The sequence below is a fragment of the Trachurus japonicus genome, chromosome 17 (assembly GCF_045865225.1).
Source record: "Trachurus japonicus isolate A0001 chromosome 17, Traja_1.0".
NCBI lineage: Eukaryota > Metazoa > Chordata > Actinopteri > Carangiformes > Carangidae > Trachurus > Trachurus japonicus.
The window spans coordinates 26540549-26568396 of NC_140923.1; the positions used below are offsets into that span (position 1 = coordinate 26540549).

Here is a 27848-nt window from a genome sequence, read left to right on the forward strand (position 1 = left end):
TTTTTGAATCTGAATATTGCTTTTATTTAAATACATTAAAATTTGCAATGTAACAAAACTATTGGCATATGAAATTCAAACACCATTTAAATGAACAAAACATGGCTCACTTCATTTTTCTGTGACTAGTGTCAGTAACACTAGGTTATTTTTCTCTCTGTGCCACATCATTCCCCCCCCATTTACACTGTTCACAGACTATCTTACAATAAGAGTGCTGAATAAAAATGAGGTAAGAAAGTGGTTTGAAGATTACAGATCATGCAGAACATGCTGAACAGCAACAAAATATTTTGTGAAAGAGGAAGTAACCAAACAAACAAACAAAAAACAAAAACAAAAAATACATGTGTGCATTTAAAAATAATAAATTTACACAGCTTTGCATCTTTGGTTACAAAGTAGGTTGAATGATTTCACAGCTTTTCCCCCTGGCCCCCTCAGGAAAAACAATGGAAAAAAACAAGGTAAGGAGGGGGGTATGTATGGCAATACTAATTCACTTTTAGATCAACTACCAACAGAATTGAATCTTCATTGAGTGCCTTATGCAGGCTCAGGTTAAGATTTGATGTCAACGGGTGAGGGGTCACCCATCAAGGCTCTTAATACTTTATACTACACAAAAATGTACATTCATACAGGATTTTGACTCGAGCTATGGATTGGCAATTGCAGCGTAAAATTTTGAGTTAGTGTTAAACATTTGTCAGAATTTTATTTTTGCCTACATTTTTTTTTGACAAATACATCGCCACTCGTGACACGTGGCCAATCTGTTCAAACACTGTCTAATACAAGAGGAAACAAGTCGATGGGCTATTGTTAAACAGCTTTTGTGAAATTGTTCATTTATGAAATTAGCAGCCCTGTAATAAATAAAACACTTAACAGTAGAAATCAAAAGACTGATGCAAGAGTTGGACTTGATGTAAAAGTAACGGCAGCGGTGTGGTGCTCCGAAAAACAGACTCGCTCTCTCTTTCTCTCTCCCACTTCTTACTTTATATCACGAAACAGCAAGGCTAAAAATAACTCTTTACCCACTCAATTATCTCATTTAAAAAAATAATTGCTCTCTTTTTTTTAAACAATCACTCCTGTTTGTCCCTTATGTGAGGTGTAGCCCCCCCCCCCTTTCCACACCCATGGTTTGAGCAGGTTTCAGGTCTGGTCAAAGGTCCTCCTCGCTCTGGCCTGGTCCAGGAAAGGACATCTTCTTCAGAAGCTCGGGCCCAGCAGTCAACACAAGATGGAAAAGAAACGAAAAAAAAACACCTCAACCTTCCCTGATAGTCTGTCTCAACACACACTTTCTCTCTCTCTGTCCAAGTCTCTCTGTATCTTGATGATTGCATTAACACTGGAAAGGCCCACAGTACAGATGCATACTAACACGCCCTCTCACACACATACACACGCACACATACACACAAGCACTGTACTCTGTGGTCAAGCTGGTGGCTAAGAAGACAAAGTTTGTTTGTTTTTTTTCTTCTTTTTTTAATTTCACATACACTAACTGTAATAAGTTGTAGAGAAGATGCTCTTTTTTTTCTGCCCCATGTGAAGCAGGGCAGATGCACTTCAAGCGGAGGTGACGTTGGGTTGCAGTTGTTGTTGTTGTTGTTGCTGCTGTTGTTGTTGGCCAGGGTCGGGCTGAGTCTGGAACTGCTGGGGTATAGGGTGGTGCTGGAGCTGGGGGTGTGACTGAGGCTGAGGCTGAGGCTGAGGCTGAGCTTGAAGCGGAGGCTGGGTCTGCTGCTGAGGCTGGCTGAGTCCTTGCTGGGGGGGCGTGGCTCCGGAGCTGGCGGGCGTCGGGGTGGACAGCTGAGACAGCTGCTCGCTGTTGGCCAGGGATTTCAACACGGCGTTCTCCCTCTCCAGCACAGAGTTCCTCTCAAAGAGCTCCTTGATCTGCTCCTTTAAGACCTCCACCTCTTCACGCACTGCATACATCAGATGGCTTTTCACCAGGTCCTGGTGGAGAGGAGAGCACGGCATGAAATACAGTATGTTACTGGGTCAACGACATGTAGGACCAGAAGCGGTCTGGTTGAAAAGAGGCTGATCATGGCTATCATGTTCTAACATGCACCGCTCAAGGACATCTGAGAAACAGACTCAGGCTAAAGTTGTTCATGTATCCGGTCTAGCAGTGTGTTGAGTGAGTGTGTATCTAAAAAGGTGAAGACAAACAGACCCTAAACACACAAATAGAAGTCAAGACAGACATGAGAGCTGGGGGAGGAAGGATTATTTTAAGAATAAAAGAAAGAACGGCGCACATGATTTATATTCAGCAGCATAATTCACATATTGCTGTTTTAATGAAATTGCTACATCATCGGTTTTAGATTAAAAAGTGGGACGTAATTCTACTCGGAGAAATCAGCGGTTACTCACCATAGCCTGTTCAATTTTATTATCAATGGCAACAACATTGGTTCCAGAGGCACTGTAAAAAAGAAGAAGAGAGGTCATGTCAGAATCAATCACGTCATTTTCAGGATTCACACCCCCCTCAGACAGATTTCTCTGCTCAAAGCCCCCTTTTCCTTTTGCTCTTTTGCCTTTTTCAGAGACAGAGGGTAAATATCAGACAATAGTATAAAAGACTGAGCACAATCTAAATGAATGAAAGAGAAAAGTGTGTGAAAAACAGATGAGATATTGGTGCTCAGTGATCACATGGCTGGCCCTCACAGCTCACCACAGGAATCTAGGACAGATCGTATACAATGACCTGTCAACACTCTTGGTCATACCATTTACATCTTAACTCTAAATCTAGGTCAGGTTCATGAGTTCACAGTAGGAAAAAGGAGAGAGAGGTTTCACTGCAGGCAACATGACGTCCAAGTTAGTGCAAATAACGCATCGTTTGGTGAAACTGCCATATTTGGTGTAGGTGTGGTAATGTCTCCGATGACAGGTGGCAGTCCTCGCGGGCACACACACGAACCCCTGGGTCATTACCCACATGTCCTCCTCTCTTCTACAACCATGACGGCCACGTTTCTGTTCAACTACGGCTCGGACAAGCTGCACGTATTTTCGGTGCACGTCATATTTAAGCACCGGGTCGGCTGCTGATGTGTTTTACCTGCGGCGCGTCCGGTAGGTCAGCAGCGGTGGCGAGTGCCGTGTCGGGTCCACGGGGCAGCACGGCGGTTTGAAGGAGAAGGTGCACGGCATGGCGCGGGCTGCTGCTGCCGAGGCGACATGCGTGTCGGCGGAGGGAGAGAAAGGGCCGTCGGGGCGCACCGGCGGAGGTTTAACCGGGTAACGGTGACTACATTTAGAATAATGAAACGTGAACCCGCGGGAGGAGAAGCCGGAGAGGAATGAACCGGAGGCGGGGTGGGCGGCTATGACATGATTTTTGGCCCCGCCCGCCACGTAGTGACCTTTAACTGTAGTAACTGTAGTAATAAGTGCAGAGGGAGGGGAGGGGTACGGAGGCCCAGTGGTGCAGTCTTAATACTTAACCAAACTAAAGGTAGGGTTGGAAATCCTTTTTTTTTTTTTTTTTTCACAAAATTGTTTGAATCTATTAATTAAACGTTTTTCACAAAAATGAAAAAAGTCAGTAGATAGTAGTTAGTTAGTTAGTATCCAATCTTCATGAACGAGACGATTGAAGTCAGTTGGATCATGATGTGTCAATCAAGCTGTCTGTCCTAGGGCTTGCATGACTTCAGATTTTTTTAAGTCAAATGTCATGAAAGTCAAGTCTACGTTGACTTCATTCATATTTTTCCTGTCATAAATAAAATCACAGGAGGAGGGAATGCTTTGCAACAATCTGTAATCACCGACAGACAGCGCATGCATAGAAATTATGCAGAACAGCAGGTATATAAACAACAAGCTGCAAATCAGTTTTTACATGAAGGTAACATACACTACTATATAAGTGCAAAAGAAAATACTGTAGCCTACTGTCCGTTAAACAATTAGGGAGGTAAAAGACACAGGCAAGGGTCTGCTAGTCACAAACGTCATTGTGGAGCAGTAAGGCCAGCGTTAACTTTAAATATGTCACTCACTCGGTCCATTTATTCTCTTAATTACAGCTGGTGATGGATCACATCACTTCATGGAGTTATTCCAGCACCAGAGACAAGACTAGCTCTCTGTAGCCAGAAAGTTGTCAGGTTTGCTTTCCTACACTTGTTAATTGCACATCAGACTTAAGTCCAGCTGAGTCTGATGGGAACATCAGTTTTGCAGCAACTGTGGGTGCACGGAGCACATACCATGGCTTGATGCTGATTGCAGTGGCATAGGTTCAAGTCCAACTTCTGTCTGTCTGTCTGTCTGTCTGTCTGTCTCTCTCAGACATTTTCACCTCTCGCAGCTTGCAGAAAACATCAAGCATGCTAGAGGATCTTTCCACCCTGCCCACCATCTATCCTTCAGGTAGACGTACCAGTCCATTAAAACACGTACCACCAGACTGGTGAACAGTTTTTACCCCAGAGCCATCGCCACACTAAAATCTGCACTAAAAAGCGAAACAAAAATAACAACTGCACTAACCCAGTAACCCACTGGGTTATTGCGCAATAACCCACAGCTAATGTATTTTTTTTATTATTATTATTGCACCCAATTCAAGGCGTGTGTCTGTCTGTGTGTTCTCACTACGTTGTGTTTAATTTTTCTGTGTAATTCAGTGTCCATGAAATGTCCACGGTTAACGCCAAAAACCAATTTCCCTATGGGGACAAATAAAGTTGTTGTTGTTTTTCTGACTGTGCTTATTGTTGGTGCAACACTCAGTACACTAATTATACATATTTTTAGCATGTGGGTTTGTGTGTTAGTGAACGCTATTAGCCTTATCTTATTATTGTTCTAAGGCTGAGTTCTTTTTAACTGAGTGCAATATAATTTTGTTGTATGTGTATTCTTTATTGGTATATACTGTATATATGCACACACACACACAATGACAATAAAGGCACCTTATAACTCTCTCTCTGGGCGTTGTATGGCACAATGGGTTGAGCAGGTGCCCCATATATAGACGCTACAGTCCGTGCAGCAGCGGCCCTGGTTAGATTCCCCCATTCTCTGTCTGTCTCCAACTGTCCTGTCAATAAAGGTATAAAAACCCCCCTCTCTACCTCTGGCCAGTAAAGGCGAATATACTTTTTGCAATATTATTGTAAAGCATTGGACATGTTGAAATTTTGACCTGCCGGCTGCCGATCATGACAAGCGTTGTTTAACGTCCGTTACACAAGGGTGACAGAAAAACAACACCTTGTTTGACAGACATGAAGATCAAAGCCGACGTGTGGTAGGTAGGTGCCTGCGGTAGACAGGTCGCTACGGACTCCCCTTGAGGACAAGATGTTCTGTTCCTCCAAACCATCCCATTTCTGTGTGCGAGGCCAGCGGAAGCTCTCAGTTGATCGTTATCAACGGGCTGTATCGGTGGAGGAATGTTCCCCATACCTCTGCTGCTATGCATTGTCTGTCCTGCTCTGCTGCCTTTGATCTGTCAGATATGACGATGTCTAACATGAGCTAGAAGCATGTACATCACAAAGTGAACAATGCAGACATGTGTTGAATAAAATACACACGGTGTCACTCAGGCTTTGCAGACGCGCAGCCATCTCTTCCGATAATGAAACCAGAGCAAGCCCATCTGCCGTCAGCACTCATTCATTAGTTTCTCTTTTTCTCCCCCACAGACCACATTATGTGACCCCCCACTTGTGGTTACATAACTAAAAAAAAAAAAAAAAAAAAAAAGCTTCAACCTCAACTTCACCCAGTACCAAATGTGTGTTTAATTTAGACCAGGCGTCACACATAGGCCCTCCTATAGCTGTACTCCCTAACAGCAGTTTTCAACAGGCCTGTGCCCAAAGGAATCTCCCACTCTATAAACTACAGACACTGAATTGAGTCTGTGGGCTACACCCTAACCCTAACCCTTCCAGTGGCTTCTTACAACAAAAAAATATTCCTCAACCAAACCCTGTAATAATCTGCTATATTCACATTCTCAGAGCCTTTCCTAGGATTTTTTTTTTTTAACCTTACAATAAACAATGGTAAATACACTGCATATGCCATATTCTCTACAGATTTACAAAAATCTACTTGTTTGCATAAACAGAAATTATGTGATTTTTTGGATCCCGTTTGGCAGCGACAAGTAAGACGACCAATCAATCAACAATCAATCGTTGTGGACTTTTTGTGAACTTGAGCAACTTAATCAAATAAATTAAATGTCCAATAATAATAAGTTTTGAGATGAGCCTGATTAAGAATGAGAGCATTAGGACAGACGTCACTGTTGCTGATGCAAATTGTGGGAGGACTCGCAGAAGACAGGTTTTGCATTTTGGCAATTTTTCATTATGTTGATTAATTTGGGTGACCATGTTATTGGCACCATTGGATTGGTATTAAAAAAACAAACATCTAAATGTTAATCATCACCTTGCTTGTTTTGTTCGGCTAGAAAACAGATGAAATCAACAGGTCTTACATGTTCAAAGCTGGAACCAGGAATCAATTGAAAAAACAAAACAAAATTGTTAGGCAGTGAGGTTTGTGTCATCTTAACTTGAATACCATATTGTGTTGTAGCTCCTTGTCCTAATGGCTTTTAATTATCTCTCTCTCCATTATGCACTGTCTCTTGAGGCATTCCAGCAGCTGGATTCAGTAGTTGCAACAATGAGATGGGATCAACCGAGAATAAAAGAAGAGGAAACCCCCTCTGAGTTTTACTGTCAGTGTCCGGACACGTGACCTGCCAATGATACATTTGTAACTAGGGAGACTGGAAAACATCAACATGAAATAATACTTCTTTAAGAGTCTGTGATAGATTTTCATGGTGCCTGGAGCCAAGGCCTGGATGATTAACTGTAGTTCTGCTTCCTGGAGTCAAAGTGGGCAAGATGATTTTGTTAAGTCATGACATTTTGGGTGGCTACTCGTTACTTCATCTGCAAAATGTACAAGATACACTGAAGCAAGCAGGAACAACAATCAAGTCAAAAACCATATTAGGGAAACATCTGGTATTCAAAGTAGGACTTCCAAGAACAACTGGCACTGGGGGGAGATTCTGGAAACCACAGCATGAGTGAGTAGTGTTTTGGAGCTCAATAGAGCGACTGAGCCTCACATGATCTTGTTTAAACCTCTAGAGCTCAAGTCAAAGTCAAGAACTTGTTTGAGCGCCTGACTTCAAAAAAAAAAAAAAAAAAAAACTAAACACATTCAACGCATGATAAAGGCACCTCCTCTGTTTTAGCAGTGTTACAAAGCAAACACTATATATCTACTGATGCACTTGAGGTCAGGACCCACAGGCCTTAGGGCTGGGCTGAGATGAAACAGACTACTAATGAGCGTTTGAACCGACTCTTTCTCTGATTATGCAACATTACTTCCATAAAACCTTTACATTAAAAGCACAGAGGCTAAAAAAAAAACCCCGGGGGGAGGGTTTGGCGTGTCCCATACAGTATTAGCTGTAAATCAGGAATGTCAATAAAAAGTCCATTAGAGGGAGAAAAGTTTATGCTCACAGACCGAGGGCGAGAGGAGCAGCGAGGGCGGGCGACTCATCTGTGCATTGAATGGTTGTCATTTCTTGCCTCCGGCAAAACTGCTGGCATATTCAAGAACAGTGGGTTTCCTTCAGCTACGCAGGAAGAACAAAGCTAAGTCTATTTAACTCGACCTGGGACATGATGAAACAAGTTCAAAGCTCAGAGTAACAAGTTCAGAGGCAGGGCCAGATCATATGCCCAAGGATAACAGGTGCACAAGTCAGTCACACCAAGACGTCTGTGATGCACACGTACGTATCTCTCCGGTGTAAACTCGGGTTCCCGTTTCCCTACATGGGTATGAGGCTTTGCGCTGCTTTAGTGCACTTAATTCAACACCAAAAGTATATAGATAATACAAAGTCCTTTTCACACCCAGATGGGCAGAAATATACTTTCACTTTATGAAAGACCTGACAACTTCCACTGTCTATGTTACATCAGACAGCTGTGAACATAGAAAGGCACGGGCAGTTGCCCAGCAGCAGTGAATAAAATGAGGAAGTGCTAAAATTACAACCAAGCGAGCACCAAAACTCTGTGAAGGTCATGACTTGGATCTAATGATCAGGAAGCAGTGAATATTATTAACTGAGACAGTCGTCTATTACTGTAGGTTCTCTGCAAAAATGTTTAGGAAAGCAGTTGATGGATCTGGGCGCTAGCCTGAAGTGGGCAGGCTGAGCTCTGCCCAGCTCTGAGTTGACCTCAGTTAGGTCCCCTGTGAGTGCTGCTGCCACATACCCTGATGAAGGCCACAGAGGCCCAAACATGTTGGTTTTTATGTTCTATATGAACTAGCTGTCAAAATAAAGGCTTTTTTTAATGTTTACACCAAAGAGTAGCCTTGGTCCCTGTTTTTTTCCTAATTTTTCCTGCATCTCCTAACCAAAGAGCTCCTTCCTGGGTGTTACTTCCCACATGAGCGCTTCATTGGACTTGATTAAACATCATATTGAAATTATTAGGAAATACACATGGTGGGTTTCATGCAAAAAAGGTGGACGATAAAATAGATGCCATGTCTGTAAACCAAATATAAAAATATAAAACTTAAGTTAGCCAATAGAACACAAAGACTTTAAATGGGTTGGAACAGCTGGCCAGAAAGAGGTGCACATATGTACACCTGTAAAACTCACTTAACGGTATTTATATCACTCATTTGTTTAATCTGCACAAAAATAGAGATGCAAAAACTACAGTTCACCATGTTATGTATCATGTCCTGGGTTATGTCTAGGCCAGGTGCAGTGACTTCCTGGACTCTCCTCTGGCTGCATGTAAACATAAAAAAGCTGTTTAAACATGGTTCTAGTACTGTGCACCTGCAGAGCTCGGAGCCCATCAGCACCTGAATGTGTATTTTGCTAAAAGTTTGAAAATATTGTAAAATAAAAACTTTAATACACTGCTTGATTTACTTTTTATGAGAAAAAAAAACACCAAGCCAAGATTGATGAGGAATAGAGGTCTTCACGGGACCAATTTGACGGACCCAAACCGAAATGGACCCGTGAAAATTGTACCGGGAGCCGACTGGCCCCGAGCTATTATTGTAAATATGAGTTCCGTACCCGAGCAGCACGAGATAGGTCGGAACCGGCTCCGAATACAACCGTGTCATACTGTACCAGCCCCGAACCCTAAAAAACCCGTGGACTGGGGATGCCCAAGTTGCTTTATGATTTAATACAAGTTTTTTAGCTTTAAATAAGACTTGTTTTTATTACTTTCTTTCTTACCTAAACGTAGGGCTGGGCGATAAATCGATTTTATCGATTAATTCGAATTTGTACGTCGATTTATTTTAATGAAAATCGATTTTCTCTTCAACATCCACCACCAACGCTCCCTGCTGGGCTCCCGTAGTTCAGAGTGCGCGCGCCCTCCGCAACACCTCTCCCGTGTTGTTGCTCCCTATGAAAGGAACAAGACCGAGGCAGCCCAAGCACCGGCACCACCGTGTACCAGCTACCGCTAATGACCGCGGCGCTAGTTGCCTGTACCCGAGGTCGTCCGACGCCCGATGGTCGGGCCGGTGTGTTCCTGGCTTAACTGGTGCATGGCGGCGGCAACGGGACCGTCGGTGCGGCGCCGTGGTGTGCTATGTGCAGAGCGACCCCGCTCAGGCTGCAGCAGCGGTGCTGATAGAGCGGAGTTTATGTTGAACAGGTAATCTTTGGTTTTATTGTGGAAGTTGTGACTGTGAATCCAACATTTTACTCCGCATTCAAAGCTGGCGCCGTGTTTCTGCTGGCAGGCTTGTTGCTCTGCTCTGGGGTCGCTCCGAGGGGAGGGCCATACAAGCTTGGAGGGGTGTCAAACGTGCGGCCCGTGAGCCAAAACTGGTCCAATCTGGCCCTCAGAATGAATTTTCCAAGTGTGAAAATGACATAGAAGGCAGAAGAGGCATATTATTGTTGATATTGCACATGTATTTTTATCAAAACATTTCAGATTGTTAATATGTTTTGTAAAAGAATAGTTCATTAACTGTAAACATCTTATAATAGGAGGGAAAGGTTCTTCTTTTTATACCTTATCATGCTATTATTTTACGGTCACTTGAGATCGAATTGTGCTGTCATAGACCATAGCTTTAGGTGGGAGGGGGGGAAATCGATTTAAATCGTGAATCAGATTTTTTGTAAAAAAAAATCAGAGATTTTTTTCAATCAGAGATTTTTTCTAGGCCATATCGCCCAGCCCTACCTAAACGTAGTCTAAGTACACACACATACACATCACATCTGGATCAATCACATCTCCTCCAAGTGGTAAAGATTCCAAGCAGGACGACTGGTGACTGGGTGTTCTTTAAACTCACTCTTTCATCCACGTGCACTCTAGTTGTAGTGTTACTTGTTTATCAGCACTGTGTACTGGGACAGTTCCAGGTCTATTTACAATGTCTGTGCTCTGGATGACATGTCACCACAAAAAAACGAGGAAAAGCAACACTGCTAATAGGAGCAGATGAATTCCTGAGCCCGTTTGACCCAGAGTGAATGTTGTTTGCGCCCTTTTTACATTGCTGACAAAATCTGATTTTAGTGGGGCCGAGTGGGTTCCTTGACCCGTGGAGAAGGGGCTTTTAGAGGTAAATGGTAAATGGACTTGCACTTATATAGCGCTTTTTTAGTCACTTGGACCACTCAAAGCGCTTTACACTGTAGGTCACAGTGACCCTTTCACACACATTCATACAGCGCTAGGCACTGTATGGACGCATCGGGGGGCAAGTGTGGGTTCAGTGTCTTGCCCAAGGACACTTCGATATGTTGACTGGAGGAGCCTGGAATCGAACCACCGACCTTCCGGACAACCTGCTCTACCTCATGAGCCACAGCTGCCCAGAGGGGTTGAGATAAGACAAAAAAATGTATTCAATGTGCGCCACATATACCGTAAATTCCGGACTATTAAGCGCACCTGAATAAAAGCCGGACCAGCTAAATTTGAAAAGAAAGTAGATTTTGTACATATATAGACCGCACCTGAATAGAAGCCGCAGGTTTTTCATGTTGTAACATGAGATATTTACACAGAAAGACTATACAAGTCCGCTCGCTTTTCCGCTGTTTTGGTAACGCTTCTCTCGCCCATGTGCGTTTGTTTACAATGAAGCCGGCGAAAAATCAATAAATGGAGCGGTGGATAACATTACATAACATATACGATGTTACGGCGTGTGTGTTTGTGTATAGTCTTAACCATGAACAAAAGATTACAGGTCATGGAGTGCGTTTGTGTCGCCGTGCCGCAGAGACGAGAGCTGGGACACCGGGGCGGCGGCCTGGTACTACACCGATGCTGCAAGGTTAGTTTTCAGCCGTGAGACGCCAGGTTGAAGACAGAGAGCCTCCGTTCTCACTCGTAACAAGTCACAACTCATGTAGTTAACTATCACAATTACTTAAGGTAGAAATGTAGCATAGCCACGGGAAAAATCCTGCTTAGTTCCTCTCGCTTTTTTTTCAAACTGTGCCTGAACGGCACCAACACGGCATCAACACAGCACCAACAGACAGTAACATGCCGGTTAGAAAATAAGACTGCACCAACACTCAAAACTAGTGTCTTCTTCGGCGCATAATCTTTCCCCACATGTCTGTCTCACTTGCGCTTCCTGCTAGAGCGCCCCCCGGAGGTCGTTAGCCAGTAAAAATAAATTAGCCGCATCGTTGTATAGGCCGCAGGGTTCAAAGCCTGTGAAAAAAGTAGCGGCTTATAGTACGGAAATTATGGTATTTATGGTAAGTCATTTTTTTCAACATTACAGGCATGGTGCCGTTACATACCTGAACATCATGGACAGTGTCCTGGTTTACATGTAGCTCCTTATAAACAGCTACATTGTAGTAAAAAGGAGCTGTAGGTTAAAAATCAGTGTCTGCTTTTTGTCAAAATGTCACCTACTTGTTCAGCACATTCTGACTTTCATAATATCTTCCATGACTTCATCTGGCTGCTTTCGGCACAATCCCAAAGAAACTCGAATAAAATAAGACTTATTAAGGATCAAGACCAAAGGTCATCTCCACGATCTACCAAACACAGAGACTAAAACAAAGACCCGATTATCTTTGCTTCCATGGAAACAAAAGAAGCAGCCCTTGGCAGACCAGTGTATCCACAACAGCACCACAGGAAGAAAAAAAAAAAAACAGTGAAGTGTGGGGCTCATATCAGCACTTTTGTACCATCCTACTATACTGTTGAGAGGAGCTGCAGTTGGGCAAATAGAACCGGGCAAACACTGAGAGAGAATAAAAGCCAAACAGATCTTGTGTCTTAAAGTAGTAACACTACATCTCAGTTTTAGATAATGCTATTACAATATCGATTTAGCTGTTAACTGCTGAGGCGGCAAATGCCCCGACATTATTGTGTGGGTAAGTGTGTGTGTGTTTTCTTAGTGGCTGGTGATGGTGCGTCAGCTGTATATTTCTCTGAAAACGGTTTCATTTCCTGTCCTGTCACCCAGATATGGTCATGTATGCTTCCCTTTTTATTTTTGTTAAAAGGCATTATATATATATATATATATATATATATATATATATACACACACACACACACACGCACGTTCTTCGCTTTTGAAAGCAGACCTTCATTATATAGCAACAGGGTGAGGTTCTCTATGTCAGTAAGTGCCCGTTTGACTTCACACTACAGTGACCTAATTTTAAAGGTCTCAGAACTCAGTAACTTCAATGGGAAGGCGATGCTGCAGGCACCAGGCCTCACTCAGGCCGGTCAGTGTGTTGCGCTGGGAAGCCGAGAGCAACGAGCTGAAGATGTTAAAAGTTTCCAGTTGTTATTGGCATCAACATTTCCACACTTAAAAAGTGAATAACTGATGTGAGACATAGTATTTAAGTGCAATGAGCGGTCACATGAGTAAACTAGTTTCTGAAAATTCACGTGGCTCTTACGATCACAAGCGCCTCTTCAAAATGTCAAAGGGGACTGAAGAACTCCTTCCTGCTCCGACTGTGCAAGAGTCAAAGCCATTAATGGATCATTGAACTGATAAGTCAATCAAGAGAAAATTTGCTTGAGTCATCATCACTCTCTGCTTCTGTGTTTATGCAATAATCTGTTTAATGCTAGGTTTTCAAGGCTGATACTGATTTCACTATTGTGAAATTGTGAAATTCTTGATGAAGGTATGATGGCACATCCGCCAATAGAAGTGCTGTTTGCAAACAGTCTTTATAAACAGTTTACTGTCGAAAAATCAACATGGTTTCATGCACATCTCCTATTAGGTGCATCAATAAAAGCAAACTGTGACAAAGTGCAATGGAAACAGACTAAAGGTTCTGCTCTGCTTGACGGACAGAAAAAAGAAATGTGGTGACTATAATCTTTCTCACTTTAATACATAAAAACAAACTGCCATGGCTAAAGAGAGAGGGACAGCTCCTCTGACAGCTCAGTCAGCTGCAGGTGAGTGACAGGTGAACGTGAACCGGCTGGAGAGCACAGCGCTGTTACAGGTGCCGCACATGCAGACGTCCGTCTATCGTCTCTCCTTCCTTCAAAAAACACATCTGGACTGGCTCATATCATTATAATAACGCAACGTGCTGCCAACTGGAAATCAAATAATGTCCGTTCATTATGCGTTTGAAATATAGATGAATAAAAACTCATCATAATCCTTCTCCTCAGACATGTTTGGTTTCAGAAAACAGTTTTTAAGATTTACTTGTTTCGACATGTCCGACCTGTCCTGCTGTTGTTGATGCACTGCGCAGTGCATGCTTTGTAGTAAATGAAACAAATGCGACAAGTTTAGTACCGCATGAAAAAAGAAAAAGTTTCGTTCCACAAAGGCCTGGCCTACAAATTCATAAAAAATAAGACTCTGTTGTCTGTAATAAACTATGTGAAAATTTTAATAAAATTCAAATTGTGCATATAGAGGGAATATTTTTCACCGGACAATCTTGACCGGAGGGGTTAAAAAATACCGGACTTCAGCAGATTTTACCGGTCAAATACCGGTAATTACAGGATAACAGAAACCCAGCACCCAAGATTTCAGCATTTTAAACAGGTGTGGAAGTCGTTAGAGATGTGGTCAGACAGAAGGAGATTACACCAAGGCAGTAAACAACTAGTACTCTGAAGTGACACAAACAGCATATGTTGTTAAAGAGAGAGGGTCACAGAAAACATTTATTGGCCAATCCTGTGCTCGCTGCCAAGCTTTGTTTCCAAACTCAGTCCCATGCACGTGGAGAAAGCAAAGCTCACTGCTACTGAACACGGCACACATGTTGTTACATTCTTTGCAGGCCTGTCCGGTCCAATCCGGTATAGTACGGTACCTATCAATGTGGGCCTTTGAGTCCCTTAATCTGCTGCCAGGCTGGAAGGCCTGGTAGAAAGCCTTGGAGGGGTTCCTGTGTCACATTCAGGGGAAGAGAAGAAGAGACAGAGATAGGGAAGAGTTGAAACAAGTGAACGCAGGCTAACGTTGTGATTTGTAGAAAAGATTCCTTCACGCATCAACGGAGAGAAAACACCTTCGCTTGTATTGTGTGGTTTGACTCGGCTGGAGGAAAAAAGGCTCTTTTGCTTTCACTGAAACAGCAAAGGGGCTGCGGAAAGGGAGTCTTGACCTAAACATAGGAATGTATGTTGAAAGGTGGGGGACAGCTTCATAAACTTGAAGGGCCTCCCCCAGGCCGCTCACCTACAGTTAGCTGGCCGTCATTCAGACTTAGCTTGTTTTCCTCACAACTAAAAACGCACAGCATGAGCCGAGTGTCAGCTTTTGACTTGAAACTCTTCTCAGCTGCCGTTTGTTGACTTTTCCTGAAGTCATATTGCCACATTATAGAATTTAACATGACCTCCTATATTTCTGCTGGTGATTAGCTACAAGTACACTGTGTTCTATGCCAAGGGATGTTAAGTCGGGAAGGGGAAAGGAAACCCCCCCCCCCCACTCTGACCCTTACACACACACACACACACACACACACACACACACACATACTTTATCTGCTCCCAGCTCGTGCCTTTCAAAACTAACTGCTTCTCTACCACATTCGCACAAACGCGAACACACACTGACACGAGCATATGCACACAGAGGAGTGAGCCAGCAGAGGCAGATACACACACACACGTGCACGCGGGTGCGCACGCACGCACACACACAGCACAGGGGAAGTTGATTTACAGCTTGTGTGTGAATATTATAGCAGCCAAGGCTCTTTTCCTAGAAATCTCTGGCACAAACTCGCTTAGTCACATTACCTCATGACTAAACACTCTCACAAACCTCCTCCCATGCCTCCTGCTTCATTTTACTTTGTGGGCAACGGCACAAGTTAAAAAAAAAAAAAAAAAAAAAAACCTCCACAACACGTGTGGCAATCGCACACCTTCACAGAAAAACCTCTCTTTCTCCACCAGGAATCCAAACTCATAGCTGCGTGCAGGCGAGCTATAGGCCGACGCCGTGGAGGGTCAGACGACACGGGGTCCAGAAACCCCTCCATGAATGAGGTAAGAACTGGAGGAGCCGTCGTTCCCTGTTTTCAAGTAGCAAATACTCAGCTCTCAATGGCTCTCTTTGTGAGTCTAAATGTAACATGTCAATATCCATTTATGAAAGCGCTTCTTTGTAGACCAATCCGGTCGGTACGTTTCTGCAGCGCTGAAAAGTACCATCTCCCCCATGAGCCCCAGAGTATGGAGGGTGAGGAGGACAGAAAGAAGGCACACATAAGCCAACAGAAAAGTGCAAACAAGAAAAAAAAAAAAAAAAAAACTTTCTTTTTATAAACTGCTCTCCTCAAGTACATAAGCCACCCTGACACAAAACCCATGGCTGCACATGCTCAGGCTTCGCCCAACACTGCCCCTAAGCAAACGTATGACCTGGCAGCAGACAAAAATAACCTTTCGGTGCATTTTTGCAAGTTGCTGTCACACATCTACCCACAGCATGACACATGGTTTTTTTTCCTGCAGTGTGCCTGTGCTACAAACCACTGGCCGCATCAAAGGACATTTCCACGGCGCTCAGGCTTGTAATAACCTTGCGCACTCATCGAGCATGTGAAAGGCCGCTGTTGCCCACGATGAGCATGTTTCTGAGGCGGGGGGCGGAAATGAAACGCAACAGGAGAAAAGGAAAAAGTACAAGGACGACAAGAAGCGTCAAAACATGTTACCTCGGTGCTAAGGTGTTGTGAAGGTGTCATGCAGAGAGAGACCCCACCAAAGCTTGTCACTGTAAAACTTTAGAGGGATAGTTCACCCAAAACTGAAATTTCACTCATTATCTACTCACCCTCATGTCGACTAAGGGCTGGGAGAAGTTTCAGAGTCCTCCATGGCTTCTCTGAGTTACAGGGGGTCTCAGCGTAGCAGTGCATGTCCATATAACGTTTGCAAATGGATACCACTTTTCTTCGTAACAAAAAGACACACCAAAAAACATCCAAATACCTCCATGCTGCTCGTATGTAACGTCCGTCCCGAAATGTGAAATTGTCCCGAAAAAAATTAAATAAGTCTATTTTTCAAGCTTGTTTGTAGCGGAAGCTCCTCTTCCCGGTTCGTCCAAATTTGACGAACCGGGAAGAGGAGCTTCCAGAAGCTTCCGCTACAAACAAGCTTGAAATATAGACTTAATAAATTTTTTTCGGGACAATTTCACATTTCAGGGCTTCAATACAAGACGGACATTACATACAAGCAGCATGGAGGTATTTGGATGTTTTTTGGTGTGTCTTTTTGTTACGAAGAAAAGTGGTATCCATTTGCAACCGTTATATGGACATGCACTGCTAAGCCGAGACCCCCTGTAACTCAGAGAAGCCATGGAGGACTCTGAAACTTCTCCCAGCCCTTAGTCGACATGAGGGTGAGTAGATAATGAGTGAAATTTCAATTTTGGGTGAACTATCCCTTTAACTACAGCTCTGGACAAAATTCTCCCTGTAAAACACGACTATCATGATTGTGGACTTGTGCCGCCTGTGTTTTTCTCTTGTGTTTTCAGCAGTCGACGATGAACTTCTGTTTCAAGTGCGCGCACCCTCTCGTTCTGCTCCGCTCTGCTCTGCGGACCGGTGGTGCAGGAACGAGGGCTGAGGAGTAACTAGCAAAGTGGGGGTGGCAGCAGATGGACAGGTAGAGTAATTGGTTGGCCGGGTGTGCAGAGGGAGGAGGGCGAGACTGAAAGAGTGTTGAAAACTCTTACTGTTGGTGCTTGTGAGGCTTCAGGTTCTCAGCACCATCCATCCATCCGCCACAGAGCAGAAGTAGGTCAAAACTATTTAGATTTCAGCTGCCCTGTGGGAGGTTTTTTTTTTTTCCAGCAGGTTATGGGTTGTAGGCGAGGGAGATGGAGGACAGGGAGCACCCAGAGCCGCTGCATGATTACAGCATGGCCACTGGAGGAGATTAGCCTAGATAAGAGCAGGGAACCCAGGATCTTTACCCCCATGATGACCCCAGGAACCTAACTCCACTTTCTGATCCTGGGCCATAGTCCGGTGAAAAAGTCCTCATTTTCTAGGGCGCCGGGTTTAAACTGGAAAACACAAGTTGCTTTATTGTGTACAGGACGCCTTCGGGCCGAGAGCGAGCACTGTTTGTTGTATCAAAATATAAACAGCAGGAATGATCTTTTTTAACTGAAACTACAGTTATACCGTCGACTTCCCCAAACGCGAGAGCTAAAGCAAAATGAGAGAAACTGGGTAAACAAGACAGGAACTGAAAGAAACTAAAGCGAAACTTTAACTTCATTTGCCAATTCCCTGCCACCTTTACACACCAATGTGTGTTTACAGATGTTGGAATACAGCTGCACATATAAAACAAGTTGTGGCCCCAGAGGGAGCTGTGTGGACCGTTGCTCCGAGTTAAAGACTATAGAAGACTGAAAATGAAGAACGGTGGCGTCCAGGCTGCTTAAACTACTGCAAGCATAACATAACAATACAAATCTAAAATGCAACTGCTGACTGCAAAGTTGCATTATGGGTAATGGAGGCACAGGTAGGAATAATATGTGGAATGTATATATATATATATATATTAAAAAGAAACAATATCTGTGTTTCTTTTTGTTTCACTCTCCTTTGGAGTCCAACAGCGTTGTAGGAGAGCGACGCTGAATTGGTGGAGTGGTGGAAAAAAGCAAAAGCTTCAAGCAAATTTGAAACATGCATTGTAGGTTCCTGTTTTCAGTGCCCCTCTTCTGCTTTGCATGCCTCATTTGCAACAATTATTAAAAAAAAAAAAAAAAGACACAAAGACCGTTCTCTGTGTTGTTGGCACAGGCAAAAAATGAAATCTTAAACCAATTTTTATCAGTGAATATTAACAAACTTAGGGATGCACGTTTTGAATTTATTTTCTGACCAATAACCGACGCGCGTTAACCGATTATTAACTGTTACCCAATAAGATTAAAACGCTCATGGGTGCGATTGATAATGTGTTTTGGTTTTTTTGCCGTTAACACACACACACACACACACACACACACACACACACACACACGCGCTGCAACAGCTGAGCAGTGCCACATCTACTGTGCTTCGGCTCAGCTGATCGTGCTCAGATGGCTGCAAATCGTCCAATGTTGTGTCGTGCACGTGTCGACACGCCCCCATGAGTTGACGACATAAGGAGCTAATAAATAAATAAAAATTAACCGATAGCATTAATCGGTCAAAGTTCTTGTTACCGGTTAAACGGTTAATCAGGTGTTTAAAGAAGGAACTTATACTGTGATGCCCTGTGATAGAATAGTGAATTAATTAATGAGCTGCAATAAATGAATAAATAGATCTAATAGATAAATCTGATTTCTTTTAAAGAAAAGTTACTAGTTCCTTCCCAGCTTGTGAAAATGCAGTAGTTCAAAATGGGATGGTCTTTCTTTCTTTTTTTTTCTTGGACTAAGACGGTGACGTTCTACTGCTAGTCAGAACAATGGTGGGCCTCCATACCTGGGGTGGAGGTGATGACTGAAGCAAAGTCTTCAGACAATACATCTTTCTTTTTAAAATAGCTCTAGGGCTGAAAGAAGGCCGGGGTCAGAGGAGGAGCAGCTTGGCTAGTGTACACAAAAGCACATACCGTCCACACACAGTTAGTGGTTAAAGAGCAGGGACAGAAGCTCATGTATTAGGCTACTGTCAAATGCACTCACACTTTACATACTGTATATTATAGGGCAGCACAATTAATCATAATAATAAGTGCCATATCCAAATCATAGGAGCTGCAATTTCTTTTGATGAAGGTGAAATGTATTACAACCCTGTGGTGCATCGTTAGCACCATAGGTGTTGCTACAGAGACACTGTGGCCTGCAAGTCATACATCAATATCACATCGCCAATGTTATATTTTTACGTGAGAACGAAAAGAAAAAATAACCAATCCAATGGAAATTGCGCATCATAATCGCAATATTTCCCCATATACAGTAGTTGTAGATTTTTTTTACATGTTGTGCAGCACTAGTATCTGCAGGGATCCTAGATCTGGTGCAGTGAAGTGGCAGCCAGGTTTAGAGCTGCGATCACTATTGAGGGGCAAAGATTCAGTATCCATCCAGTGAAGCAATGTGTGTACTTCTACCTCTGTGAGGCACGGAGGATAAAATATGCCCACAAACTGTCATATGATACGAGCAGCGAGCCCCAGTGCGGAAGCAGGGAATGAGCCGAGGAATATTAAATGAATAGAAGGTGGAGAGCAGCAGCGCGGGGGAACCGACTGAAAACAGGATACAGCAGTAAAGCAGAGGTCACAGAGAGGAGGGGAAAACCCTGTGATGCATGTAGTCTGTCTGTCTGTCCTTCTCTCACACATACACCTACACAGTTTCGACTAAATGCGAAGAAGCCGTTAATGACCGTGGTGAATCTGTCCAAAAAGCATTGCCTGACCCTGCAGCTCTCCTCAGTGAGCAACACTTCACCCCCCTCCTCCCCAAACTGGATAGCTGTGCGCACACACATACGCGCACGCCGAGACACACCCCTCGTCCACCCACACGGAGACAGTCTCTCAATTCACAGCGACGGTAACTGCTCCACCGCATCGCAGACCTGGAGCCTTCACCCTCCTCCTCCTCCTGCCTCCTGAGAGGTTGGATTTTACATGTTAGATCCGTAAAAAAAAAAAGAAGCAGTCAATAAGTGTGTATGCCTGGGCACATGCGTGTACATGTAACTATATCTTTCTGTGTTATACAGACGATAGATATAAGCTACTGAAGTAGTCAACTTGAGGTTAAAATGGGAGTGTTTGTGTGGTGTGCGAGGAAGCGATAGACAAAATAAACAGTGTAGTGGAAATGTAGAAATTAAGCAAGAGAAAAAAGCCGGCGGGAGGGAGAGGGGTGAGGGGGAGGGGGGGGGTGTATCGAGCATAGTTAAAATGCCTGCTGAGGCACAAGTTTCACTCCGCAGTTTCCTCCCAACTCTTCTGAGCATGACACAGTTGCTGCTGCAGAAGAATGTCATTCAGCACTTCACCTGTACACCGACAACTGTCAGGCCTCGTCTGTCAGTCAACCAGTGGGGCCGGAGTTACAAAGCACTGTCTGCACTGATGCTGCCCCGCTGGTGAAATTGTGAATAAATAAAAAACAAAAACAAATAGCAACAGCTGAGGGGTATCGCAGAAAGGAGGTTCAACAAACTCTGAGCCTAACCCTGAACTCTGAGTTGACAAAACTGCTGATCTGAGTTAGTTCAGTCGACTCCGAGTATGTTAACTCTGAGTTGAGCCGCCATCAATGGAGCTCTGATACTGTGATTCACTATTACCCCTTTCCCACTGGCCAAAAAACCTGTTTAAACCCGCTAACAATCGGCTTTTGGTGGCAGTGGGAAAGGGGTCGACGCGGGTCAAACGACTCGGCAAGCGACGCGGGTTAAAATCGCCTTTAATCGGCTCGGCTCTGCTCGGCTTGCAGTGGGAACGCCAGACCCGGGTCAACCCGCTAATTTACGTGACGACGTTGAGCGTTACGTGACGCTCAACGTCGTGTGTGTGTGTGTGTTTAACTGACGTGTTGTGCCGCGGACGAACCGTCATATGGCCGCGTCAGACTCGCTGTCCTCCGCGGTCCTGGTGCTCCGCAGGTCAGCCAGACGCCTCGTCTGCCTCGGCCGACAGACTTCCGCGGCAGGCGGCTGTGGCATGACTCACACCGCGGATGCATGTTGCTCTGTCTGATCCCCCCCGCGGGGAGTCAGACTCAGCTTATTTTGGTCAATGGGAAAGGGGCCAAATGCCGATTGTTAGCGGGTCGACCCGCGTTTAAAAAACCTGCGTCAACCCGCTGATTTTAGTGGGAAAACGGCTTGAGGCAAAAGGGGAGAAAACAGGAGGCAGACATTTTCGGAAAAAAAAAAAAAAAGTAACACGGCTGCAGCTGTAATAAAAGTCACTGACAGAGTTTGAGATGTGGTTGTCTTCTCATTTTGAATTTAACATCACTTTCTTTTAATATTAGCCTTTCAGGAAGTGGCTGGATGTTGTACAGTGTTTCATTTTAAGCTATTTTATTTTAGTTAAATGCAGTCGGCTGAAAATGAAATATAAAAACAGTTTTGTGATGGTTCCTCACTTTGGTTTGATTCATATTCCACATATTAAACAAAGTAAAAGTTCATTCAGTGGATATTTTAACTTGTAGGTTTTTTTTTTTACCACCAACGGATGCTGATTAACACACATCTGTCTCAAGATGAACATCTGGAATAAGGCAGAAGTGGTGCTCACCTCCACCTCCACCTCCACCACGTTTGACAGAGGCAGAGCAGCTGGTCCTGAGTCAGGTCGCTGCAATAGAGGCTGACACATACTTACTATCTACAGACTGAAGTAGAAGTAATTTAATCTTATTTTAAATGCGGCGGCAAATTACAAACACAGACTTTGAAATTGCGTTGTTGGAAAAAAATATAATAGTACCTACTTATGGTTACTTTTGTAGCTATCTGTAGGAAATAAAAAAAAACAAATGAAATGTGAGTTATTTCTCTTTTTCTGGCTGCTGGAAGGGGATTGATTGATATGCAAAGTGATAGACTAAAAAAAACAAAAAACGAGGAGGATTGTTCAGATCTGAGAGCACGTCAGCGGTGACGGGTAGCCTGATATTCGATGTGCGGCCGGAGAAGCGGTGCCATTCGGCTCAGGGAACGAAAGCTTGTCTAAATGAATCTAAATTCTCCTTCTGTTGTAAAACTATGTGAATTATTTCTGCTTCAACATGATCGGACTGAGAAGGAAAGGACAGTCCCGTCAGACTCAGGTTTTTTTAAAGTAAACCTGCAAGCGAGCAGGTTATGTTCACAGAGTCTGTTACCATGGTGACTGACTCATACCTCTCATTCAGGAACAGAAAACCCAGAGTTTCCCTCATCTCAGGGTTCACTTACTCTGAGTTTTCACACAACCACTCTGCTCACTCCACTCTGCTGGGGCTCCAAGTGACTCATAAGGGGAGAGTGCATGCCTAGCCTACTATACATTGGGGTATGTGTTTAACTGTGTCCAAAGGCCATTAACAGAGTGTACAGTAATTTAACATATGCTTGCATTGCAAAAGAAAAAAGGGCCACGACGTGACAACAAGCACAGTTGGCCGACACACCCCACTGTCAGGTCTCTTATCGGCAGAATAGGGGCACAGTGGAAAGACTACTGCTCAATGTCTGATAGTGCTTGGCTGTCGTAAGAGACCCCTGCTCTTATCAGCCTGGGAGCTGGGTCTTCTCACAAGCAATACATAGGTACTATGACAAAAAAAACACAGCCAGAAGTCATTGTCACACACCTAAATGGTTTAAATGGCTCAATCCTCATTCGATTCTTATTAAAATTCAGCAATCGTGTGAAGGTTGTTTGTTTTTGAAAAGTTATTAAATGTAATGTGCTCCAAATGCTTCAATGGCATTTATAAATACGGCCTAGATAAAAGCTTCTCTATGGACCAGGAGGCGTGCCTCCCTGTGATGGGCACAGAGGGGAAGACTGCTGCTGAGAAGACCCTTCATTATGCTGCTGGCTCTGCTTGTTTACACTCAACCAAACAAAACCAGCATAAAGCTCCCCCAGTGTCTGATTTTAGATAACACGCCGAGTTTAGACCAAAGACTCACCACAAGACCAAACTGCTTCAGATGATCACAGAGAGAAGATGTAGTGGCGAAGAAAAAAAAAAGTGTCTATGAGTAGCAGAGGACAGAGAGGTTCAACTCTCAGTTACTATGTTTGAAGATCACTATGACTGTAAACATGTTAATATAATGTTATAAAGTATTTGGCTGCAAAAAAGAAAGAAAAAAAAAGTCTGAAAAGTCGCACTTAGAGTTTAGGTGCAGAGGCGTTGCTATGGAAACTATACGCCTCGTGTCAGTGCAGTGATGTAAACTGGTAGATTTTCAGATTTTTTCCCCCAGACAAACTTTTCTGTTTGTTCCTTTCCTTCAGCATGGGGAGGAAAAAAAAAATGCTTGACCCACAACAAATGTGATACAGAACCAGCCAGAAAACCATGGCAGTGATTGTTTTCTATAATGGCTACACTGAAACAGAAACTGCTATTAAATAATTTAACTAAATGTGAACAAGTACCAGCTAAGAAAATAATAGGGTTAAAGTTGTAGCCCACAGTTTAACTCACTCAATCCATAGCAATGTTACACTTCTATACTCTACATTCCCCAAAGCATTATGTCGGCCCCACGTTGTCAGGCTGACAGTGCTGCATGTGACACAAGTAATTTGATGGATCTTATAGACAGACAGACTTCAGGCTGGAAGTTTCCCTTACGCCCATGTGACAGACTGAAACATATCTAAATACTGTTTAAATATATGTGAAGAAGAGCAGTGCAGAGTTAATGTGGTGTATATCCTGGTATATGGAAACCACTGAGAGATTTCACGCACTGTATCATTTCCGCTCCTGGGTGCCATCTACTACTAGTTACTTGTTTCTAAGTGAAACAAAGAGCTAAAACTGGAATCGAGAGAAAGATCACTTTTCATAAATGTCACAGCAGAAACATAACGGCAAGTCACATGTAGTCATACTTTGTCATTCACAGACAGAAAACAACAACCTTTACCTTTCTAATAATTCTTGCTGTGAAGTAAATGCCTGTTAAGTGTGTATGAAAGTAAAATTAAAAGTGTTAATCAGCACTCTCCAGGGGGGGAGCCTGATGGAACTATGACATCATAAAAATGGCAACAGAAAATAAAACACTCTCCACCATGTTTGTATTACAAAGTCTTTCCTGGTGCAGGAACTAACTTATTGAAAGGTCAGGCATGCAGCACATTCACGAGTGGCCAGGGGCGGCCTCGGGCTAAAGGAAAGCAGGGCAAACTCTGACAAGTACAGCTGGAGAGCAGCACGGTTTGGATAATAAGAAAACACCAAAAAAATGCACCCTTACATAGGCGACATTACATAAGTTGTGTTTATGTTTGACTAGCTGTGTTGGCTATACGCTGGGGATGCCATGGTTGTTTTTTTGCACAAGTGTTCTGCACTTTGCTTATTTCTTTAGGCGCTAATGAGAAACAAAAAAATATTACATTTCCTTCTTGTGTGCCACATCACTCTTCTTTCCATTCGGTGCCTGACGCAGAGGAGGAACTGCTGTCCATCTGACAAGCTGAGTGACCTAGTCACTGTTCTGGCCAAAACAGCTGCACCTTGATACAGGCCCTTCCTTACATTGTCTGTATGTGATTGTTCAAATTGTGTGAACCGAAACATAAGAGGCATTGTGATGACACTTAGCAGAGGCGATCATTTTCTAACACTTGGTATTTTTAAAATCTAGAAACTAATTACCTGTCCTCCTCCCCGTCACCAGGTATCTGGATCCCAAACAGGCTGTTGACAGCTGGAGTGGTGAGCTGCAGGCTCTCGGGCATGAGGGGCTTCACCGGTTCCTTCCCAGAGACGATTGGAGATTGTGCGTTGACAAGACCCTCCAGCTTTCTTACATCAGAACTTGTTAGACCGCCACCGCTCTCTACCTGTCCAAATCCGATGGCCTGGAGGCCCTGCATCCCCAGAGCCACTGGAGTCTTGCTGAGGGGTATGTGACCCGCAGGCAAACTGGAGGTTGTCACATTTGGCATGGCTGCACTGGAGGCACTGGGCACAGCAGTGGGCACAGTGGTGGGCACACTGGAGCTCGCTGCGATGGCAGGCACGTTTTGTACACCGGAGGCTGTAGGGTGGAGGCCGTGGGGTTGAGGCTGCCCGGCCACTGCGTACTGGTTCACAGTCTGCTGCTGCTGCAGAGTAGATCCACCAGCCAGTATGGAGCCTCTAACACCTCCCATTCCCATAGTCTGCTGCTGCTGCTGCTGCTGCCCGGGGAGACCCGGGACCGGCTGTCCAGTAGGCACAGAGCCCCCTCCGGCTCCGATCGCATCTCTAACCTGACTTGGCACAGAAGCCCCTCCAGAGGCTGGAGGAATGGCTGAAGTGGATCCCTGTCCCGCAGGCTGCAGCCCCGCAGAGAGGCTGGACACTGGGAGGGACTGACCAGTGGACTGTTGCTGCTGATAGTACTCTGTCTGGTTCTGTATCAATCCGGATGACTGGCTGGTCAAGGGCTGACCCATAGGCGGCTGCTGCTGCTGCGGGGGGTAAGCCATGGGCTGGGTCGAGGGAGGCATGATGGAGGGTTTTTGTATGTGGACACCGGACTGAGACAAGCCGTTTTGTCCAGCAGGCAGCAGGGTCTGGGGAGCAGAAGGCTGCAGCCCTCCCACCGGCGGCTGAGACGGGACAGCTGTCGGCTTGCTGCCAGAGAAAGCGCTGTGCGTGGTCGACCCACTAACGCCCTGTTGACGGGCGCTGAAGTTTTGATGGTGGATGTGCTGCTGCTGCTGCTGCTGCTGCTGCTGCTGCTGTGAAGATGCCTCCACTGGATGCATGCGGGATGAAGAGAGAGCAGCATCCGCCGCGGAGCCCAGGCCCTGACCTGAGTGCGGTGCCGGGGCCGCCACGGAGCCCCCCGTGAGCCCCAGGCCGCTGTCTCTGTCGGCGGCAGCGTCCAGCGTCGCACTGGCAGCATGCCGGATGCTGTCTACAGTCCTGGAGCCGTCCGAGTCCTTCTCGTAAAACTCAGTACACGTCCACCGGCCTCTCCTGAACGGCTCTCCGGTACCGTGGTCGAGTTTAATGACCCTGAAGCGTGAAGTGCAACTCACCGTGGAGGCGGGGGCGGGAGGAGGGGCTGCGCTGGTCACCGCGGCAGGTTGGGCTGTGTTTACCGACACATTGGCTGGCCCGCCGCCGGCTCCCGGAGCGGGCTGCTGCTGCATGGCCCCGGGCTGGGGGATGTATGGTAAACCAGTTGTAGCGCCGACCCCCGGCTGCTGCTGCTGCTGCTGCTGCTGCTGCTGTCCGCCCTGGGCTGAGCCCATCACTCCCACTTTCCTAAACTCCACGGCGGGGTTGCCTGACAGCGAAGATATCTGGCCGGTCTGAGGTATGTGTGATGGGGCCATAACACTGATTGCCTCTGGATCTCCGACGTTATTCAGGGCTTCTTCGGATGAACTCCTGTCACACGCGGGCTCGTACTCAGCCCGCGACATGTCGTATATTTCCGACGACACGTCTTCAGTCCGTGACTCGTCCGGGTCCTCCAGACTCTCCGTGTCGTCGGTGGCACCTATAGCTGCCACCTGGGCCTGAGTCACACTTGTGATCTGAAAACAGCTCTTTTTCTTGGCCGGCATTTTCGACATATTGACTGCCCTATTTCCGAGTCCCGTGTCCCGTATGGCTATGTCTATCCTCCGTCAAAAAAGGGGACGAGCTGGTTGCAGCTTTTTAAAACCTTAGATCATATTAAACAGTACACTTGCATCAATTTACTTATCCTGGCTAACTGTAATCAAGATGAATCTGCGCCATCCCTCTTCCTCTCTCGCTCTCCTGTTGCGTTTCATGAGCTCATAACGCAACGCCAGACTTCGTGTCGTCTTGTCCAGCAATGCGGCTTTAGACTCCGATACCAGCGGCCCCTTCCCGGTCCGAGGATCGATCCGGAGCTTTCGGTCAGTCCGGACCGGCCTGCTAATATCCAGGTTGTGCAGTTGTCAGGCGGCCGTTGTCGCACGATGTGTTACCCAGCTGCAGGAGCTACTTTAGGCTGAGGAGGGCCCACAGCCCTCCACTCACCGAGCTAGCTAGCAAGTCAAGCCAACTGGCTGCTGCACACTCCCCCTACGTCGGAACAAGTATGTGAGACATCTTCGCGAAAGCGGTCCGTGGTCTGCTCTCACCTCGCCGGCCTGAAGTCAGTCGGAGGCGACACGCACTTTGAAGCTAACTGTGTGTCGAGGGAGGAAAACGCTTTTAAATTTTCACGCTTTAAAACAATTGAGAGTCCAAACAGCGCCAACAGTTACCTCCCTCTCTCTCTCAGTCACTCTTGACAAGATGGCTATGTTGTATGTAACCGCGCTGCATCGTGGGTAGGTAGGGTGCGCAAGGATGTTTACGTACGAGACATTTGAGAATCACCATTCATGCTGCATTCATGGACCGTCGGAAAAATCTAAACTACCATGCAATCTGGGACAGGCAATCTGGAAGAAAGCAAAAAACTTCAGTGAACATTTTTATGAGATTGCAGGTGTTTGACCATTGGATCAACGTGTTGTTTGGCCCTTTGGCAAAAACTT

General features: G+C 45.0%; 1 protein-coding gene across 2 annotated transcripts; it reads right to left on the reverse strand.

Annotated features, from left to right (window-relative positions):
- Positions 1–27611, reverse strand: LOC146970779 (TSC22 domain family protein 2-like). 2 transcript variants are annotated; one of them, XM_085804469.1, is made up of 4 exons: positions 24988–27611; positions 14444–14518; positions 2407–2458; positions 1–1980 (listed from the first exon to the last, which is right to left on the reverse strand). In XM_085804469.1, the coding sequence occupies exons 1-4, from the start codon at positions 26904–26906 to the stop codon at positions 1588–1590; spliced, it is 2439 nt and encodes an 812-aa protein (XP_085660595.1). In that variant the 5' UTR covers positions 26907–27611; the 3' UTR covers positions 1–1587. The 2 variants fall into 2 exon arrangements, with proteins under 2 accessions (XP_085660595.1, XP_085660596.1); XM_085804470.1 differs by lacking the exon at positions 14444–14518.
- Between the last annotated feature and the right edge of the window lie 237 nt (positions 27612–27848).

Coding starts and splice junctions, on each gene's coding strand:
- LOC146970779 (XM_085804469.1), bottom strand. CDS start 26,906: ATGTCGAAAATGCCGGCCAAGAAAAAGAGCTGTTTTCAGATCACAAGT. Junction 14,519..24,987: donor GGTGACGGGGAGGAGGACAG/GTAATTAGTTTC, acceptor AATGTGACACAG/GAACCCCTCCAAGGCTTTCT. Junction 1,981..2,406: donor ATAAAATTGAACAGGCTATG/GTGAGTAACCGC, acceptor CCTCTCCACCAG/GACCTGGTGAAAAGCCATCT.